At 37.5% G+C, this 22,360-nt stretch overlaps 1 protein-coding gene across 1 annotated transcript; it reads right to left on the bottom strand.

The window, feature by feature from the left end:
* Positions 1-2,543: 2,543 nt before the first annotated feature.
* LOC110932984 (receptor-like protein EIX2) lies at positions 2,544-5,290 on the bottom strand. Its single transcript, XM_022176232.2, has 2 exons — positions 2,829-5,290; positions 2,544-2,631 (listed from the first exon to the last, which is right to left on the bottom strand). Exons 1-2 carry the CDS (start codon positions 5,288-5,290, stop codon positions 2,544-2,546), a joined length of 2,550 nt encoding a protein of 849 aa, XP_022031924.2.
* Between the last annotated feature and the right edge of the window lie 17,070 nt (positions 5,291-22,360).

The raw sequence follows: 22,360 nt of genomic DNA, 5'->3' as shown, positions 1-22,360 counted from the left end.
ACAAATACATATATACATACATACTCACATTATACTCATATCCATTTGTCCACATAGTTACATACATTTAATATTTAAAATAAAAATAATTATATAGGTTGTTTCTTACACATTCGTGACAAATCCTTAAATGTCGTAAGAAATGTGTCACAACGTGCAATGGATTTAAGCATTTTGTCATAAATGCGTAGGAAATTGTATTCATACATGGATTGTTTCCTACGCCTTTGTGACAATTATATTTAAAAATAAGCATTTTGTCATAAATGTAAGAAATATGTTTATTTTATAATTATTATATACTAGTTTTATTATTATTTAACCTTTTGTAGATTATTTGTGACAGATCTGTGACGTAACTGTCAATTAATTAGGATTTTCTTACTTTTTGTCAGAAACTTGTCACAACCCGACCCGACCCGACATGTGTTAAACCAACAACATATATACGAATCATGCATCAAATATATAAAGAAACATGCATCAAATATAAAGACGACTACTTGAATTAATTAAACAGAAGACAACTACATGCATCAAATAGATAGAGTCATTGAACCTAAAGTACATAAGAAGAGGACTGCATTAGCAGGTTCATATCTTCAAATCACAAAAATACAACTCAATGATATCTTGAGATTGAGTTGCAGGTTCATTGAACACGCATATGATATAAATTATAAAAGGTTTTTGATGGAGATAAATGTCGTTATTAGCTTCAGATTGAGATATTTGTTGAAAGGGTAAGAAAAGAATTATTATACAATCATGATTTCTAGGTTTTAAATTCTATCTGTATTTAATCGGTTCTAAAAGGTTTAATGGGTTTTTAATGGAACCGACCCGGACCCGACCCAAAACCGTTTAATGGGTGTCTAATGGAACCGTGAACCGAACCACATGTAGCCTAGACGGGTCCAAGCGGGTCGGTCATGCGGTTCTGGTGGGTTTGATGAGTATGACCCGTTTTTTGCTCACCCCTAGGTCTCCTATTGGTCATAGTGAAGAATATATACGTATCACCATAGACTTATTTTTATTGGACGGTAACATCTAATGCATAATTTTCTATCGATTGATGTTGAAGATAAAGAGCAAGCATTGGTTAAGAAGAAAATGGGTAAATAGTTTAATTTGGGATATATTTTATTATTAACACGTTATATGGGTAAAAATCATAAAATTGCTTACGACGGGTAAATAGCTTTCTATAGCAATACCAAAATGCTTATCGCCTCCATAATTGTTTTCTACACACACACACACACATACATACATACATACATACAAATGCACACTTAATAACAAATATAATCACATCCACATACACATATAGATACAAACATGCATATACGTACACATACATACATACATACATACCCACATACACATATAGATACAAACATGCATATACGTACACATACATACATACAAATACATATATACATACATACTCACATTATACTCATATCCATTTGTCCACATAGTTACATACATTTAATATTTAAAATAAAAATAATTATATAGGTTGTTTCTTACACATTTGTGAGAAATCCTTAAATGTCGTTAGAAATGTGTCACAACGTGCAATGGATTTAAGCATTTTGTCATAAATGCGTAGGAAATTGTATTCATACATGGATTGTTTCCTACGCCTTTGTGACAATTATATTTAAAAATAAGCATTTTATCATAAATGTATAGAAGTATGTTTATTTTATAATTATTATATACTAGTTTTATTATTATTTAACCTTTTGTAGATTATTTGTGGCAGATCTGTGACGTAACTGTCAATTAATTAGGATTTTCTTACTTTTTGTTAGAAACTTGTCACAAGTTGTAACGGAATTCCGACGGATGGCTTAAGTTACAACTATTTCGTCATAAATGTGTAGGAAACAATATTATATTCCGTTATTTTTTGGCTTATATAAATATTTATTCGGTAAAAAATAATAATTAACTTTTTGTAGATTATTTCCTACAGATTTGTGACGCAATTGTCAATTAATTAGGGTTTTCTTATTTTTCGTCATAAATTTGTAGGAAACGATATCATTTTCCCTTATTTTTTTGTTTTGTAGGTTATTTCCGATAGATTTATTACGCAACTGTCAATTAATTAGAGTTTTCTTAATTTTCGTCATGGATGCATCGAAAATTTGTAATAAAATCTTGAAATTTTTTTTGTAGGAAATTCGTCATAAAAGTGTAGTAATCTGTGACGAAAAAAATTGTGTAGGAAATTTCTGTAGGAAATTGTCCCTTTTTCTAGTAGTGGTATCAAATAAACCATAGATCATCTTAACAATAGTTTTTAAGTATATTTAACATATATGATTGGGTTTTGAACAACATGAGCTCGGATTGAAACCGGTCATTTTATCAAAGCATCTGATGACAAATAAGAGTTATAGAAACTATATGTATTATTATTTTATAGATTAAACATAAAAAGACAATCAATATAAGGACTCATAAAACCCCGGCATAGCTATGCAAAACCTATGGGTTAGTAATTTTCTGTCCTACACATTTATTTACCTCAATTTCCCCATATTTGCCGCATCACATTTTACATTTTTCTTTTCTGCTTCAATGAAAATGATCAAACAAAGAACAAACTTACTAACACAAACAACACGACATAACATTATCCAGTTTTGATACAAAGTTTTCAAATTTTGAAGTAAAGCATGAAACATATTACAACATCAACAAGAAAACATGTGACAACAATTTGAGGTAAAGCATGAAACATATTACAACATCAACAAGAAAACATGTGACAACAATACTTATGTATAACATCATAAACCATATACCTCAATTTACTCAGAAAACCGAAATATGCAATCCTCCATGATCTTCTCACTATCAATGGACCCATAATCATCCAAAATCCACAAACAAATCCAACCACTATGCTTATAATCAACCCCCAATCTGCTCCATCGTCTTCTTTTTTCTCTCCTATCGTATGAGTTGCTGCTTCAACTGGTTCACAACCATTAGCTTCGGTTAGTGGAGCTCCACAAAGTTTGTTGCCAAAGAAGCTAGACTCACCGAAGCTTTGAAGCTGTGTACCTGTTGGAATTCTTCCTGTTAAATTGTTGAAGGACACGTTGAAGCTACTTAAGAAATTTAAACTTGACAAGCTCATGGGAAGTTCCCCGGAAAGCCTGTTTACGGATAAATCTAAAGACATCTGTTCTTTCATGTTTCCGATCTTCTCTGGGATACTTCCACTTAATTGATTTCTTGATAAATTCAACGATGTTAACTCCAAGAGGGACGTTAGCTCACTAGGAATGTATCCGGTGAGATTGTTACTCGAAAGGTCTATCAACATCACTAATGGAAGAATACTGCTATATGTGTCCTCTCGTCCGTTCGTCACCAATGAATCACCTTCAGTAATTTTTTCAGGTCCATTAATGAAGTAACTAAAGTCATCTCCTGAATTGCTTTCGATGTCGGAAAGTATACTAAAGTTGTTAAAGCATCTCGGAATATTTCCAGATAGGTTGTTATGAGCAAGATCTAATATTTGAATATGTCTAATATGACAAAGCTCATGAGGAATATTTCCATCAAAACGGTTTAATCTAAGGTTAAGAATTCTTAAATGAGTAAGTTTTGTTCCAATCCATGTTGGAATGCTTCCAGTAAGTTCATTCCTTCCAAGTTCAAGAACATCTAGTTCTGTTAAGTTCATTAGAGAAGAATGTAATCTTCCGGAGATCTTGTTCCCATGCATGTTCAGATACTGTAAATCTAAAGAACCCAATGTTCTTGGAATTTCACCAGACAAACTGTTATTCCCCAAATTTAAGATACCCAACCTTGGCCATTTCTCCCAACACTCTGGAATGTCACCCGAGAGATGATTATTTTCCAAATCAAGATAATATGTTGTTGTCACACCACTGGAACACAACAAAGGATGTAACGTTCCCCAAAACCCATTCGAGCTAATGTCAATAAATTCAAGTGTGGCAGGGATACCAGAGAACGTTAATGGTCCTCGGATATGATTATTTGACATATTCAAATATAATAGCTTGGAGAATGATCTCACAAATGATTCAGGCATGGGTGATGAAATGCCTGTGTTGCTTATGTCTAATTCCTTTAAATCCTTTTGTGATTGCAACCACAACGGAAATTGAGGCCCTAAAACACAAGATTTCAGATACAAGGATCTCAACTGGAAAGGGGGAATCCAGTTTGCAAATTGCAGCCTTAAGATTAATTTGTTAGCTGATCCATATAGATACTTTAAGCTCACTAGTTTGATAAAGTGAGCTTCTGTCACAACACCTGTAAGCAAATTATAAGAAAAATCTAAAGAAGTTAACTTTGAAAGTTGTCCGAGGCTATCAGGAAGGCTGCCATTCAGTCGATTATAACTAATACTCAACTCCTCCAATGATGATAATTGTCCAATTGAGTCGGGAAGGTTGCCATTTATTTGGTTATACCCAACATACAACTCTTCCAATGATGATAATCGTCCAATTGAGTATGGAATGGGACCAGAAATTTGATTATCGCTAAGATCTAATGTTCTAAGAAATGACAAGTTTCCTATGGAATGAGGAATTATACCAGTTATATAGTTATAGGACAACCATAATGACTCCAAGGCAGGTGATTTGCACTCGAAAAAACTTTCAAGAAAATATGTTAAACTAATGTTACCAATATTGTTACCAGACAAATCAATCTCTCTCAACTTACAAAAGTTACCCAATGATTTAGGTATTCTCTTAGTGAGTTGATTTCCAGTCAAGCGGAGGCTAATAAGATTTGTTAGATTTTGAAGGGAATCTAGAACTGAACTTGAAATACCACAACCACTAATATCTAACGAGATGAGATTACTACTGGACAACTCCTGAAATATTGAGGAAGAATTCATGAAATCATTCATGGCTACATGAAGCAACTCAAGAGAAGTCAGATTGCGGAAGCTAGGAATAGGACCATGAAAACGACACTCAGTTAAATCCAATGAAACTAGACTAGTTACACTGAATATCCACTGTGATACTGAACTGTTAAAATTATTGTAAGAAAGATCGAGAACAGAGAGGGATCTGAGATTGACACTAGGAACATACATGTGTAGATTTGAGAGTTCACATCCAGACAAATGTAGCTGAACCAATGAGGGAAGGGAGTTAATCACCTGAAGCCAATCGGTTGCTTTGCTAAGGTCCACACCACTCATATCGAGGTGATGCAACATACCAAGACCTGACAGCCACTTCATATTCGCCATGCTCGTTGTTTCAGACAATCGACCATGAAAACTTCCAAGAATCAGAACATGTAATTTTGAGAGATTCCCTAGTTGTGGAGGGATTGTTCCGCTAAAATTGGAATATGAAAGGTTAAGGTACCTTAGGTTTTGAAAAGAACCAATGAATTTAGGAACTTAGATGCCTCCAAAATCATTGCAACTCAAATCCAAATGCTTGAGTTGCTTTAGACCCAACAAAGATTGACTTATATCACCTTTCAATGTCATGCCATCAAGTCCAGGAAGATGAACACGATGAACATGACCTGTAGAATTATTACAAGCTATCCCAGCCCATGTACAACAGTCCTTGTTCTCAGCAACCCACGAAGTGAGTCGTCGTGATTCATCAGTGAGGCCATGCTTGAACTGGAGAAGTGCTTGTCTCTCAACGTCATTGCAATGAGAGTTTTGATTAGATGAGCATAAACGAAACAAGGCCAAAACAACAAGTAAGAACAAGTGAAAACAAGAATATGAAGATCGAGCACTCATATTGTTTGATATTTGTTTAGAAGATGAGATGGGAGCTTAATCTAAACTTGAATATTTATAAACACCAATAGTACGTAGCTTTTACTTGGTTGTATGAATGGACTTAAACATCTAGTAAACGCCAAGTCAAGTAAGCGAATGGTACACACATGCACCAGTCTATACGGACACAAACAACATCAGTTCAGTGTGTGGACATGATAAATGAGAGTGATGCCATCTAAAGTTCGTGGACATAAATGGAGAAGTCTGTAATCATCTTTCATTTCAAGTTAGAAAACCAATTAAAATTGGGACCAGTTTGTGAAAAGTAGAAATTAGTCATTTATAGTCAACTTTGAAGGAGTCCAAGTAAACCATGAAAGGTGCATGACTAAATCTGTCAAATGAAGCTCATATATGGATAGCAGGTGAACTATATTTTGTTCTTTTAGTCTAAATTAATCATCTTTGAATCATATAATAATTTGATAGTTTTAATAGATAAAACCACTAGAACCAGAAAAAAAATATTACATATGAATTTCAAGAGAAAAAAAAAAGAGAAAAATGCCCAGATAGTCCCTGTGGTTTGCCCCTTTTTCACCTTTAGTCCCTAACTTTCTAAAATTATAGCTATAGTCCTCAACTTTTGTAATTTCGTTCCCGGATAGTCCCTAGCGTGGATTGGGGGTTAGTTTTTTATGTTAACTGTGTGTGAAATGTCTATTTTACCTCTAAAGAATTAAAAAATAAAAAATAAAAGGGATGACCCACCTTCTTCCTCCTCTCTCACTCTCTCTTTCTCCCACTCTCTCTAAACATCACCTCCCTCGATCTCCCTCTTCAATTTAGAATCATACACAATCAATCCAAACTAGAAAAACTATAATAACAGAATTAATTAAGATATATATGTACGTAAGGTGTTCGATGAAAAGCCAGATAAACTAAATTGTTAGTGAACAGGCCACACAATTATAATTATTAACTTTTAGTTTTTGAAAATATTTGTCAAAATAAATATATGACAAATAGTTTGAATGAAGCATATGGGGTATACTACAGAAAGAACGAATCAGTTAATAAAACAACTTTTGAAGAACAAGAATACATCAACACACCAAACACAAAATCAATGGTATACAAAGAGGATTATCTTACAGAAAGAAAATATGTACATAACACTTCACAAGATAACCAGAGACACCTGATGGTGCAATCAAAACAGATCCCAGATTTAATCAAGATAACCGGATGGATTGCCGACCTGCGAAGGAAAGAAAAAGTATTGGAGAGTGTGTGGTGAGCAGATCCGACAAGTTCGTGAGCCGGCATGCTCGTTTGCCTGTTCGTTTTTCCTGCAGGTTTGTTTGCAGATCCGACAGGTTTATGAGCAGCTCTGGCATGTCAACTGGAGGGGCAGCGAGGGTGTGGGGGTTTTGGTTGTTGGTTGGTTAGAAGGTAGTTCTGGGTGGGATGGTAGCCATTAAAGAAGAGGAGGATGATAATATTTAATAGGAAGCGCATTGAGGTCATTTCATACCCAGTTAACATAAAAACCTAACTCACATTCACGCTAGGGACTATCCGGGAACGAAATTGCAAAAGTTGGGGACTATAGCTGTAATTTTAGAAAGTTGGGGACTAAAGGTGAAAAAAGGGCAAACCACAGGGACTATCCAGACGTTTTCCTCGAAAAAAAAAGATGGTTCAAACTCAAAAAAAAAAAAAAAGAAAAGAAAAGAGTTGAGTTGCCGTTCAAAAAAAGGACCAAGTTGCAAAACAATTTATAAAAAGTCGACATAATAAACGAGGTCGCTCTAGAATAACCCAGTCAAGTTATTATCATGTAAATAAAAGGTCATCTTATTCTCACACCCTTCTTCACTCTATCTCTCTCTATATATATCTATGTATAGAGAGATAGAGAGGAGAGGTGTGTGAATATTGACACCTGTAATAAATTTTGTGTTTTTATTGTTGAAGGATGGTGTTAGTTTAATGCGGTGATTGTTCCTCATTGCATGATTTGTTTGTTGAGTGTTTTCACAAATACCAGAGATAGAAATTTCGTACCGATACCGTACCATACCATACCGTTGTACGGTGTCCGATTTTAAATTTAGCTCAATTTTGGTAGTGGAACTAGCCAAATCAAACTTGGGTCCTTTGTGAAAAGTAGAAATCAGTCATTTGTAGTTAACTCTGAACGAGTCCAAGTAAACCATAAAAGGTACATCACTAAATTAGCCAAATCAAGCTCATATCTGGATAACAAGTGAACTTTAATTTATTCTTGAGTTAAATACTGTTTTTTAGTCCTTGTATTTTGCTTAAAATATCTATATCAGTCCAACAGTTTTTTTTTTTTTTTTACTTTTTTAATCTAATTGTTTGGTTTTCATATCAACTAGTTATTTTCCGTCCGCGCGTTGCGGCGGGACCTAATGACTACAAAAGGCGTGTCAGCAACGGCAAACAGATACCGAATATCAAAACATAATTAAAATGATGTGGTAAGGATAGTCACTCCGTCATAAAAAAAAACAATTTTAAATAACCTAATATATAATAATAGGACCCACACGTCCTACACGTTGGAAATTCGGTTGTTTTCAGTTCAGTTATTACGGTGCTAACACGTTAAAATATGGATGAGCTCGGTACCGGTAACGGCAGCGAAAGTACCAATTCGGAAAATCATCGAAATTAGGTACCGGCACCGAAAATGCTCGGTACAATACGGTATGGTATTTGAAGGTAAAAATCAATAAATACAGGCATGGTGCTAGAACGGTGTCGAACAGAAAGTAACGATTCTGAAAACACCAAAAGGTGGGTACCAAATTGGTACCGAAAATGGTTTGGTATAGTAAATTTGGTACAGATACGTTACCGGTTCGTTTACAGGATTTGATACGATTTGCTCATCAATATTCTAAATATCCAAGTTAATTTTACATGCTACAATTCATTCATTACAGAAAAAGACAAAAAAAAAAATAAGTTGTTGTGTATATAAAACCTCATTCAAACGAAATACAATTTACTTACTGTGTGTATGAAAAGTAATATAAACGGTGCAATTACTTGCATTGATGCGTTGCTACAGGATTTGATGAGCTCGGTACCAACCGGTACCGAAAATACCGTTACCGAAATCCCCGAAAGTGGGTACAGGTACCGAATATACCTAGTATGGTACGGTTCGGTACCGGTCGGTACTGGTACGGCACCGGTATTTGAGGGTAAAAACCAGTGAATACCTGTGTAGAACCGGTACCGAAAATACACCGGTTTGGTAAATTTGAGACCGGTATCTATACCCGATACCGTTTGCTCATCTTTTAATTATGTTACTATTCATTCTAATTCTAATTCTAATTCTAATTCTAATAATTTTAATTTAATAATAAACTAAAACTACTGTTCATTCAGTTTAAATTTTATCATATATAAATTTTATCCACTTTACTAACTTTATCCATTTTTTATGTTAATTTCTTATGGAAAGACAAAATTACCCTTAGCTCATTTTTAAACAAATATTTAGAGTAAATTACAAGTTTTTTCCTTTATGTTTGTACCAAATTGCAGTCGATGTCATTTTCCTTCAAAATTAACTGGTTTTGTACTTAATGTTTCAAAATCTTACACGTTCTGTCCTTTAGGCCAAATCCAATTAGAAATATCAGTTAAATGATGTCACATGCATCGCACACCAGGGTAGAATAGTCTTTTCCCCTGCCTACTTGTTTTCACCCCTTTTAAACAAATAAAAACTCTGTCTCTTCTCTCTCCTCTTTCTACCTCTCTCTTCTCTCCCTCTCTACCTCTCTGTTCTCTCTATCAGACAACCCATTACCCATCAGACAACCCCTATTAATAATCACAGTACTCTTCAACGCATCAGAAAACCAAGATTCCGACTTCGGGTCAAGCAACAACGACCCAACAGACTCGGGTCAGGTCGGGAACAGGAACAATGTGATACATGTGGGTGTAGGGAAGCTTACGATGCGGTCGTGTTCTTCAAGCATGTTTTGTAGATCTTCATCGGTTGTGATTAAGATAAGAGAATCAAGGTCTTCGTTGGGGAGCTGGTGTAAATACCTTTATCTTCATTTAATAATTCATATAGTAAGTGATGCATTTAACATACCATTAAACGAAAAACATCGACAAAACGATGATTTATATAATGTTTAAACCTTCAACAAAGTTTCCTGGCGTTTCCAAACTATATTGTTAAAACAAACCATACTTAACTTTCAAAACATGCAAACCATATTTACAAAAGTTGATAACACAACACCAAAGTGTTTTGTGACAAAAGTAATAGTTTTCATTTGCGAAAGCTTCTTTTAAGCGCGTGTTCGGTTCTCTGACATAGCTTGATCTTCATCTGCAAGTTCGCACAGTTACCTATGACCAAAATCATCCAAAACATTAGTTAACAGAGTTTGTAATATGAATTAACAAGTTCTAAATGTTAAAACACATCAACAACAAATTTTTCCAGCTCTGGCCCGCTAAGGCTCTCGCGTGCCGCGACCGGGAAGGACAAGGCTCTCGCGTGCCGCAAGACCTGTTGCGTGTCGCGTAGGGGATAGGTGTTGTTGTCGCGTGGCGCGACAGCGTTGTTTTTTCCAACGAGTTTATGTTAAAACCTACATATTCCCAGCTATACTACTTTTTACGAAACTGGACATAACTTGTCCGTTATTGATCCGAATTAGGTCATGTTTCTTCCTACGTGATAGTAATTCGATCCTCTACAAAATAGAATCAAAATCCAATATCATGATTTGCAAATTTCTTAACTTTATGCTATCGAAAATCATAATTTCTTACAATTTATTTGACCCATTCAGAAATTTTGAACCATAGACTTATTGTATGACTTCAAACCTTCTATAAAACAATACCCATCAATATACTTATATTTACGGCACATTATATGTAAAATTCATGTGCCGTTATCGAAGTGCATGTCACCTAATTGACCCGTTTAACTTACTTAGCGACATCCATCGCTTTAACTTGCCAAAGTTCAATACTTTGGTGATTTTGACCCGTTTGATTTCATTAGCGAAATCCATCGCGTTATTACAATCAAACATGTATTATACGAGTAAGTTTGATCCGTTTAAACATTTAAGTGGAATCCACCACTTTTACCTTTTTACCTTATCGTTAATTTCGAATTATTCTTGTTCCGTTACTACATACGAAATCCTCCGTTTTAGTAATAACCAAACATCATATCGATGTAATTATTATTCAAGCAACTAAACATAAAATGCTAACGATATTTTACGAAGCGTATAGCCACGTACCTTTAAAACTTTCCTTTCAGCCGATTATCCACTCCTCCTTGATTACTAGAAGATCCACCCAAAGTGCCTATAAAATCCAATTCGGACGTATCGCTTAGAATTCATATTTCTATATTCGATATCCAACAACTATAGAAATCAATTAAGTGATTCTTTCGTATAAATCAATATTTCAAGATTCACTTAGACATTTTATCAAACACCTTAAAGGGGGGTTCACTATTATAACATTATCATTTTCATGAATAATGACTTTAGCCATGTTTAAGCATAGTATTTCAATTCATATGTCAAAATACCATAACCAAACTTAAACTCACATCTTAACTATCAAACAACACTAAATCATTCTTATAATTCAAGTGTTCTTCATCATATTCATAAAACCCATGTGATCACCCTTAGGATAAACATTGACATCAATACATTATAACATAAATCTATCAAATTCTTGTCTAAGACTTGTTCTTAGACCTATAATCATCCCAATTTAGTCATAACATCAATCAATTCTCCACTAATTTATGTTATGATAATTCAAGAATAATCAAAACATTATCATATATCAAATTTTCAAATACCTTGTGATATACTATGTATGAGGATCACGAATTTAGCTTAAAATCGAATGAAATTCGGTTTCTCTCTTTGATTTTGAGTAGTAATTGATGGATTAGGGTTTAAGAACCAAGGGGTTGTCTCCTGGGTGTTTGGTCGAACAAGATAGCACACACAAAGTGTGTGTTTGATGTTTATCCAGGATTTTAAAACAACTTTCCATTATTACACAATTGGTCCCTCTAGTTTTAGAATAGGTAAAATGATTAGAAACCCTTGATTCCCCCTCATTTTATCTTGTGTTTAACTAGGTTAATATTCCTAGTTTTTATTTCACTATTTTATTATGAATATTATAACTTATACATGTACACACATATATAGTTTAATATTTTAGGGTTGTTACAAGTCTACCCCCCTTAAACAGGATTTCGTCCTCGAAATCATAATACATACCAAATAAGGAAGGGTATAAGCGTCTCATTTCTTCTTCGGACTCCCAAGTGGTGTCCGATCCCTTACGATGTTCCCATTGACTTCAACTTGATTGATTCTTTGTTTCTTAAGTTTTTAACCTTTCGATTAAGAATTGCGATAGGCTTTACGATATAGTTCAGTTTATCATCAACTTCAATGTCGTCGTAGCTTATGTAAGCTGTTTCATCAGCTAAGCACATTCGCAGATGTGAAACATGGAAAGTGTTGTGTATACTGCTCAATTCTTCTGGCAATTCGAGTCGGTAAGCTACTGTAACACCCCAAAAACGGGTTTGGTAATCAAACCACGTTAATATTAACGACGGGTAAAATACCGCTAGTGGTGAAAATTTACCCGGTAAATAATAGAATTTAAATAAATAAACATAGTATTAATTAAAAGAAGGTTAAATACTTTGAGAAAACAAAGTATATAAAAGGGCCGAGTTAACGGGACTTAAAAATAAAACGGGTTATGACTTCCCCGAACCCATTAATTAGTAACTAGGAATATCAACCTAGTTGGTTAGGTGTTGTTAAAACAATAAAAGAAACAAGAAATAGATAACCTTTTTACAAACTATGGAACTAGAGGGACTAACAGAGGCAAAAAGGAAAAATGTTTTTAATTAAATAAAACACTAACACCAAAACACACACCCTAAGTTGTAACACCCCGTGTTACGAAAGTCAAAGTACAAGTCAAAGTCAAAGGAAGAAAAGATTGCTAATTGTGATATGTCACTCCTTGCTTAACTACTGATTTGTGCTTCTCGACTTGTAATCGAATCTGATATTTTGTTTGCTTTAGTTGTATTATGTGGAGTATCTATTAGTAATCGAGGTTTAATCGCATGTTTTATCGCTTTATCCCTAATCGCACCGCAATCGCATTCGCAACTTGGTTTATGGGTTCTGTATATTGTTTTATGTGTGTGTGCTATTTATGTGTTACTTGTGCATGTTTACTTTATGTTTGTGGTGATTAATCGAAACGCAATCGCAACACTATCGCAATCTAATCGCAAACGCTAAAACGCAAGTTATTTAGGATGATTGTATGTTAGATATAGTATTTGTGTGATTAGTATTAATCTATCACATCGCATAATCGTCACTCGCTTAAATGCATCGCAACGCTCAACACGCAAAACGAAACGCCGAAATCCAACTCGCCAGATCACTCGATCGAATGGCCATCCGTTCGGATGACCATCCGTTCGGATGACCATCCGATCGGATGGCCATCTGATCGGAGTACCATCCGATCCGACACTTGTGCCACTTTCCTCTTTTGGAAACCTATAAATACCCCCTGTCACATCACCAAAGTTATGTGACAGCTCTCCCTCGTTCGACAAGCGTTCCAGCCCGCGTTCTTCTCGATTTCTCGCGATTCTTGTAAGTTTTTAACCCAAATCTTGTACTTCTATGATCTATAAACACTTCTTCATCATTTTCACCTTTGAATCTTAACTTTTAACCGTGAAATCAGTGGATTTGAGGTGTTCTAGGATGATGTCATCATGGAGTTCTTATGAACTTCAAGTTTGACCTCATTCCACCAAGAATAACTCAGATCTGAAGGATTTCCACATGATTAAACAACGTTTTCGCCTAGATCTAAACATTTTCAAGGTTAAAAGGATTGAAAGATACTTTTACAACTTTCTTTCAACTCTTTTACACCCAATGCACTCAAAACCGATAGAATTGGAGCTTGTTCAGGCCTTCTACTCGTTCTTAGTGATGTGTTGGTTCAAGATCTGATTTCTATCAAAGAGACAACCAATTTCGGGTTAAACATGAAACCACCTGTCACGAACAATCAACTGATCGGATTGGGGTGATTCCCGTTCGATCGGACGACCTGGTTCTGATGGAGTTTCCGTTGTTTAATACGTTGTTATACCGTCTCGAGCAATAACTACAGGGAATTAGGATAAGTAGGAATGCTTGCCCTAGTCTATAGTTCTAGGAATCTTGATTTTTATCTATTGTTTAAGACTTGTGCATTCTATCATATCTGCTTCCTAGCAACACATTTTCCTGTTAAACTTACATGCCTTTCCTAAGGCTGGCACAATATACACTTGATACTTTGAAAACACTGCTAATCAGTGTTTGTATTTTGCACGAAATTTGTCCTCAAGTCAGGAGTAACATCCGAACCTTGATGGGAATTTCCTTATATTCTGGTAGGTCTTATCTGCTGATAAGTACCGACGCTATTAGGGTACGATGTTGTCAAGATAGAGGTGAAACTCAGACCTTGATAACTAGTCCCACTCTTTGATTTTTATGTCTCGCCAAAGTCTCGAAATTCCCAATCAATTAGGGACGTGAAATGACCAACAGGACGAATATCGTAGGCCTAACATCGATGACGTATTTGTCTAAGTAAGTCAAGACACGTTGCCTCGATTCGAAAGGGGGTTCGACTCACTTTGGTTAGTCACCGTTCCTCTACCCGGAACAATCCTATGTTTTATGAGCCTATCTTTTATGTTATCTCGATTTTATGTGTGGTTTAAAACTTGATTCTTTGTCCGTTCTGAGGCTTTTTACACAATTCGCACGTATGTCCGCAATCTAAAACATTAATTCTAATCTCAGAATTAAACTAAATTTATGAAGCTTTGTTCATGATGTTAATCTATGTGATACTATGTGAAGCTATTTGATGAATCTGTGTGTTATTGTGGTTGTGAAACACTAAACGGAACATGGTATAGAAATACGAGACAGAAATGACGTGTCCGAAACGTGGTGGATACGCCGCTAGTACTTCCTATATATAAGTGTTTCAGGCATGTTACCAACTTTCGTACCACGTGCCATGCAAAACTTAGTGTTTTGCATACCGGTGATGAGATGTTGAAATCTAAGCTATGGGAAACTACCTGTGTAATCTATGAGGAATCTATGTGAAATCTACGTTTAATCTATGTGTATTCTAGCGTAATCTATGTGTAATCTATGTATGTGATGTTTTGAGTAACAAAATACGAAATGTAGCCTAGCGCCGAACACGAGGCAGACGTGGTATGTCCGAAACATGGTGGATACGCTGCTGGTACGTCCTATATATAAGTGTTTCTGGCATGTTACCGAAACTTGGTACCACGTGCTAAGTGAGGTTCGTAGTTTTGTGAAATCGGGTTGAAGTTGTTGAATCTACTGTGTTAATCTATGTTGTAATCTATGTGAAATCTTTGTGAGATGTGATGGAATCTAATGTTATGGTTAACGAAGCATGACACCGATGACGAGAGGGACGTGGCATGATTGAAGCATGGTGGATACGCCGCTGGTACTTCCTATATATAAGTGCTTCCGTCATGTTGCCAAATTTTCGTAGCACGTGCCATGCGGGATTTCGTTGTTTTGTGATGAGGTTGTTAACTCTAATCTATGTGAATCTATTGGGTAATCTATTGGAATCTATTGAAATCTATGCGAATTTATTGGGTAATTTATTGGAATCTATTGAAATCTATGCGAATCTATTGGGTAATCTATTGGAATCTATTTGAATCTATTAGGTTAATCTATTTGAATCTACCGGGTTAATCTACGTGTGTATAATGATGATGATGAGTGTGTTTGGAAATTGCGACACGTAACATGACACAGAGTACGAGGCAGAAGCGATGTGCCCGAAGCGTGGTGGATATGCCGCTGGTACTTCCTATATATAAGCGTTTCTGACATATTGCCAAGCTTCGTACAATGTGCCATGTGAAGGTCGTGGGTTTGCAGTGTTGAATCTATTGAAATCTATGTGGAACTTGTTGGAAACCTAAATCTGTAATCTACGTGAAACTTGTTGAATCTTGAGTCTTTAATCTATCGTGTGAAAATTCTATACTGCAAGACTTTGTGAATCTAGACTTATACGATCCTCTTGTTGGATTTTTAGATGTCTTCTCGTAAGCTATCCGACACTCTCAAGGGATCCAGGGAAAAGTCTCAGAAAAAGATGATGTCCTTCATAGCCAACCAGATCGCTCGAGTCGTGCCAAAGATCATCTCTGAGATCCAAGGATCAAACACTCCTCCATCCTCTGTGGACTCGAAGGCCGAAAAGCCAAAGCCCACAAAGTTCAGCTACAAACATTTCGTCTCTTGCAACCCAAAGCCTTTCACGGGCAGTGATGGGGTGACTGCTATGCTCGAGTGATTTGACAGCATTGAGGTTACCTTCATTAACAGCGAGTGCCCAGATCATCTAAAGACTAGGAGTGCAACAGGAATGTTTAAAGGCAGAGCGTTGGAGTGGTGGTCGAATGAGAGAAACATCCATTCAAATGAAGAAGCATATGCTCTTCCATGGACCGAGGTGCGTGAACTGATGATGCTTGAGTTCTGCTCTCCCCATGTACAGTTGAAGCTTGAAGAAGAGTTTTGGTACTTGAAGTAGATCAGTGATGATAATCTGGCTTATACTACTCGTTTCAAGCAGCTCAGCTTGATCGTTCCTCACTTGGTTTCTACTCCTAAGCGCATGATAACCAAGTATATCAATGATCTACCTCCTGCTATGCGTGATTCTATCGAAGCAGCTCAGCGCGACACTATTGAGGAAGTCTACCGTCTTGCAGCTAGTCTCAACAACAACCGTGTTCGTGATAAGCAGTTTGCTAACCCTGCTCCTTCTAAGTCTGCACATCAAGTTACTCAGCAGCCAAGTGGCAACAAGAACAAGAAGAGAAAGTCTCAGGGTTCAGAATGCAATGCTATTGTTCCTACTGCAAACCCTACTGCTAAACCTGCTCCTGCTCCTGCTATTCAGAACCCTGTTGCTCCTGAAATCAAGAGGAAGTACACTGGGCCTACTAACTCTGCATGTTGTTTGTGTACCACTTGCAACTTTCATCATCCTACTAACTCTGCATGTTGTTTGTGTACCAACTGCAATCGCTATGGTCACATGACTCCCTATTGTCGTCAAGCTAACCCTACCCAACCAGCTCAACAAGCCGTAGCTCAGGCAGCCCTACCAGCTCTTCCAGCTCCTCAGCAGAATCCTAGGCCAGTCAACGTTGTTCGTGCATGCTACAAGTGTGGAGATACTACTCACCTCCGTAATTAGTGTCCTCAGCTCAACCAGGATCAACAGCCGGCAGCTTGTGGATGAGCGTTCAATCTTAATGCTAATCAGGCTCGTAACGACAATGACGTCGTTAATGGTACGTTTCTTATGAATAACCTTTACGCTTCAATTCTATTTGATACTGGTGCCGATAGAAGCTTTGTGTCCGTAGAATTTGATTCTTTGTTAAACTGTGCACGCTCTATGTTACCTAAGTCGTTTTCGGTGGAGATCTCCGATGGTAAATTGATTCTAGTTGATTTTATCCTCTGTGGTTGTCCTTGACTCTTAACGACCACGTATTTACTATTGATCTAATACCCATGCAATTGGGTAGTTTTGATGTCATTATCGGTATGGATTGGTTGCGTAAGAATCATGCCGAGATTGCTTGTCACGAGAAGTTTGTTCATCTACCTCTTCCGTCCGGTGATATTTTGCATGTCTATGGAGACCGACCTTCGAGAGGACTGAAGTTGATGTCATGCACTCAAGCGAATCGATGCTTACGTAAATAGAACTTTGCCTTCTTGGCCCACGTTGTGGAACAAAAGGGCAAGGGGAAGAACATAAGCGACGTTCCTGTAGTGTGTGATTTCCCTGATGTCTTTCCTGAAAATCTCCCTGGTCTTCCTCCTTCTAGATCCGTTGACTTTCGTATTGATCTCATACCTGGTACGACTCTTGTCGCCAAGGCTCCTTATCGACTTGCACCTTCCGAGATGCAAGAATTATCTAGCCAACTCCAAGAACTGCTCGACAAGGGATTCATTCGTCCAAGTACCTCTCCGTGGGGTGCTCCCGTGCTATTCGTCAAGAAGAAAGATGGTTCGTTTCGTATGTGTATCGACTACCGTAAACTTAATAAGCTTACCATTAAGAATCGTTATCCTCTCCCTCGTATCGATGACCTATTTGACCAACTACAAGGCACGTCCTGTTTCTTAAAGATTGACCTTCGCTCTAGTTATCATCAGCTTCGTGTTCTCGAGGATGATGTACCCAAAGCCGCTTTTCACACTCGTTATGGACACTACGAGTTCGTGGTCATGCCTTTTGGATTGACCAACGCACCCGCTATGTTCATGGATCTCATGAATCGTGTTTGTAAACCATATTTGGATCGTTTTGTGATAGTTTTTATTAATGATATTCTCGTTACTCGAAAACTAAAGCTGATCATGCTCGTCATTTACGCTTGATGCTTGAACTTTTACGTGGTGAACGCTTGTATGCTAAATTTTCTAAGTGTGAGTTTTGGATTGATGAAGTACAATTTCTCGGTCATGTCGTTAGTAAGCAAGGTATTCCTGTTGACCCTTCTAAAATCAAAGCTGTGAAGAATTGGAGTACGCCAAAATCTGCATCTGAGATTCGTTCCTTCCTAGGATTGGCGGGTTATTACCGCCGATTCATCTCGTACTTTTCTAAGATCGTTGTCCCTCTTACTTAGTTGACTCAAAAAGAGAGACCTTTTGCTTGGGGTCCCGAGTAAGAGGAATCTTTTCAGACTCTTTTGTGTAACGCTCATGTTCTTACTCTGCCCGATGGGAATGACGACCTTGTGGTATATTGTGATGCCTCGAACCGTGGATTGGGTTGTGTGCTCATGCAGCGGGACAAGGTTATTGCTTATGCCTCTCGTCAACTCAAAGTGCATGAGAAAAACTATATACTCACGATCTGGAGCTTGGTGCAGTTGTGTTTGCGTTAAAGATCTGGCGACACTACCTGTATGGTACTAAGTGTGTGGTTTTCACTGACCATAAGAGCCTTCAACATATCTTTGACCAAAAGGAACTGAACATGCGACAGAGATGTTGGGTGGAATTGCTCAACGACTACGACTATGAAATTCGCTATCATCCTGGCAAAGGCGAATGTAGTGGCCGACGCTCTTAGTCGTAAAACTCATGTCAATGCTATTCGTATCTCTAGTGATCTCCATGCGTGTATTCATGAAGCTCAGTATTCGTCAGTTAATGAAGGTAGTCTACTTGTTGAAATACATGGTGCTACCGTGGATCAACTCGAAACTAGGTCTGATGGACTTCAATACTATCTCAATTGCACCTGGGTGCCAGATCGCGATATCCTCCGTGAGCTCTTTATGAATGAGGCTCACAAATCCCGTTACTCTATTCATCCAGGTGCTGATAAGATGTACCATGACTTGCGTATGACTTACTGGTGGCCTGGTATGAAGTAGGACATTGCGGCATATGTTTCTAAATGCCTTACTTGCACGAAGGTTAAGGCTAAACATCAACGTCCTTCTGGACTCTTGGAACAACCCGAAATCCCTGTCTAGAAATGGGATAGCATCGCTATGGACTTTATTACTAAACTACCTTGTACACCTTCTGGTCATGATAGTATCTGGGTGATCATTGACTGCTTGACAAAATCCGCTCACTTTCTTCCCATTCCGCTATGGGTTCTCATTTGAATCTTAGCACGGCCTTTCATCCTCAAACAGATGGACAGACCGAGCGTACTATTCAAACCCTAGAGGATATGCTCCGTTCTTGTGTCATCGACTTTGGTGGTAACTGGGATGTACATTTACCATTGATCGAGTTCTCGTACAACAACAGCTATCATTCCAGTATTCAGTGGCTCCTTTCGAAGCTTTGCATGGCCGCAAGTGCCGATCTCCTCTCAGCTAGCATGAGGTTGGTGACAAGCAGTTTACTGGCCCTGAAATCATTCAAGAGACAATGGATAAGATTCTTTAGATCCGTGATAACTTGATCAAGGCTAGGAGCAGACAAAAGAGCTATGCTGATAAAAGGCGCAAGCCTCTGGAATTTGATGTTGGTGATCGAGTTCTGCTCAAGGTATCTCCCTGGAAGGGAGTAGTTCATTTTGGTAAGCAGGGAAAGCTCGCTCCTTGCTATGTGGGTCCTTTCTCGATACTTGAAAGGATTGGCAAGGTGGCGTACAGACTCGACCTGCCACAAGAGCTAAACAACGTATATCCAGTGTTCCACGTATCTAACCTACGTAAATGCCTAGCCGACGAGTAACTGCAGGTTCCCCTTGAAGACTTGCAAATAAATGAAGTTGTACACTTTGTGGAGAAACTGGTCGAAATCATGGATCAAGGTTTCAAGCGACTGAGGCGCAGCAAAATTCCCATAGTCAAGGTTCGATGGGAAGGAAAGCGCAGCGCCGAATTCACTTGGGAACTTAAAAGTGAGATGAAGACCAAGTATCCGCAGCTCTTTGAGTAGTTTTCTTCCTAGATTTCAGGGACGAAATCTCCTAAAGGAGGGGAGACTGTAACGCCTGCATCCCTGAACTTTTAGTTATTGTCAATTTTAGTCCCTAAACTATGTGATGCTTGATACTTTGATACTTGTGATGCTTGAATCTAAATTCTTGATGCTTAACTCTAGACACTTGATTCTTAATACTATGATGCTTGATTCTTGATATTTAATACTATGAGACTTGATTCTTGATACTTGATTCTTGAGGCTTGATTCTATGATTCTTGATACTTGATACTTTGGTGCTTGACTCTTGAGACTCGTGAAACTTGAGACTTGGTTGAACGAGAGACCGGAGACTTGTCACTGGCGGAAACTATGAAACTTGGAAACTTTTGTGTTAATGATGTAATCTAGTTATGTGATACTATTACTCAATAATACTTAACGTAATGCTTAATCTAACTAGCAAAACGAACGAAAGACTGGAACGCGGAAAGGATGGGATTGACCAAATGGCAATCTGATCGGATGACCATCCGATCGAAGTGCTATCTGATCTATGCCACACTGCCTTATCTTCCCTCACACACTATAAATAGGACCTGTCACATCATTTCTCACTGATGTGACAGCCTCCTTCGACCAGACGCACACACTCCCACTTTTCTTCCATTTCTCGGTGATTTCGGTATGTTTTACACTAGATTCTTGTACATCTCTGATCTATGCACTATTCTCTACGTGATTCTCCTTTGAAATCACACTTTTCACGTGAGATCCCCGAGATTTAAGCTCTTAAGGATGACGTCATCATGACCGTTTGTACAAACAAGTTGTGTGATGTCATTCCTGTCAAGATCTAGCTCAGATCTAAGAGATTTCATGTGTTTTACACCGAATCTTTACTAAATCTAAACGTTTCAGCTAAAACTTATGTTTTTCTTCATCTTTTCTTAAACTTTTACTTAGAACGGTGGAATCCGGACCCAAATGGACTAAAGACTTGATGATTAGTCTGAGGTTGGTTTGGAAATGGATTGTTGCCGGAGAAGATGATCGGAGTACGGATTCCGACATAAACACAGTAAAAAATAGACACCTGAACGGACCGAGGTGATTCCCATACGATCAGACTGGCTGAATGATGATGTGTTTACCATTGTCTCAATACGTACCATGCCGTCACCGTTAAACTAGAAACTTGGAAACTTTAGGAACAAGGTCACAATGATCGAATGGCAATTCGATCGGACTGCCGTCCGATCGAACAGCCATCTGATCAAAGTGACATGTGCATGTTAACCTTTCAACACTTAGAATATTTTTGAATCTCAAACTTTGAAACTTTGAAACTTTGGGAACTTCCATAATCGAATGGCAATCAGATCGGACTGTCGTCCGATCGAATGACAATCTGATCGAAGTGACTTGATTTGAACACTTGGTATAAAAGTTGAAATTTTGGAAATCTAATCCTTGGATCGAGTGACCATTCGACCGAATGGCCATCCGTACGGATGACCATCCGATCGGATGGCGATCTGTCCCCACTAACATAAGTCATCTCGATCGAATGGCAATCCGATCGGACTGCCGTCTGATCGAAGGTCATCCGATCCAGTGACTGATCCGACACTTTGCGCAATCTCGTTATTTTGTCCGACACTTATCTATTGTAATCTAATCAGGCTGAACCAAAAGAGCTCCCTTTGATCCAATAACAGTTAATATGTTAAGCAATCACTGTGAGTATACTCGATCCCTTTTTGTTTTAAACTTTGGGGTGCAACATGTATTCTATTAAACTATGGAACTTGATACTTTGGAATCTAAACTCTATCCTATGTGTATGTGAAACTTGTGATTCTTGATTCTTGATTCTTTA

Source organism: Helianthus annuus, chromosome 4, assembly GCF_002127325.2.
Source record: "Helianthus annuus cultivar XRQ/B chromosome 4, HanXRQr2.0-SUNRISE, whole genome shotgun sequence".
Lineage (NCBI taxonomy): Eukaryota > Viridiplantae > Streptophyta > Magnoliopsida > Asterales > Asteraceae > Helianthus > Helianthus annuus.
This window is presented reverse-complemented; position numbering and strand designations above follow the sequence as displayed.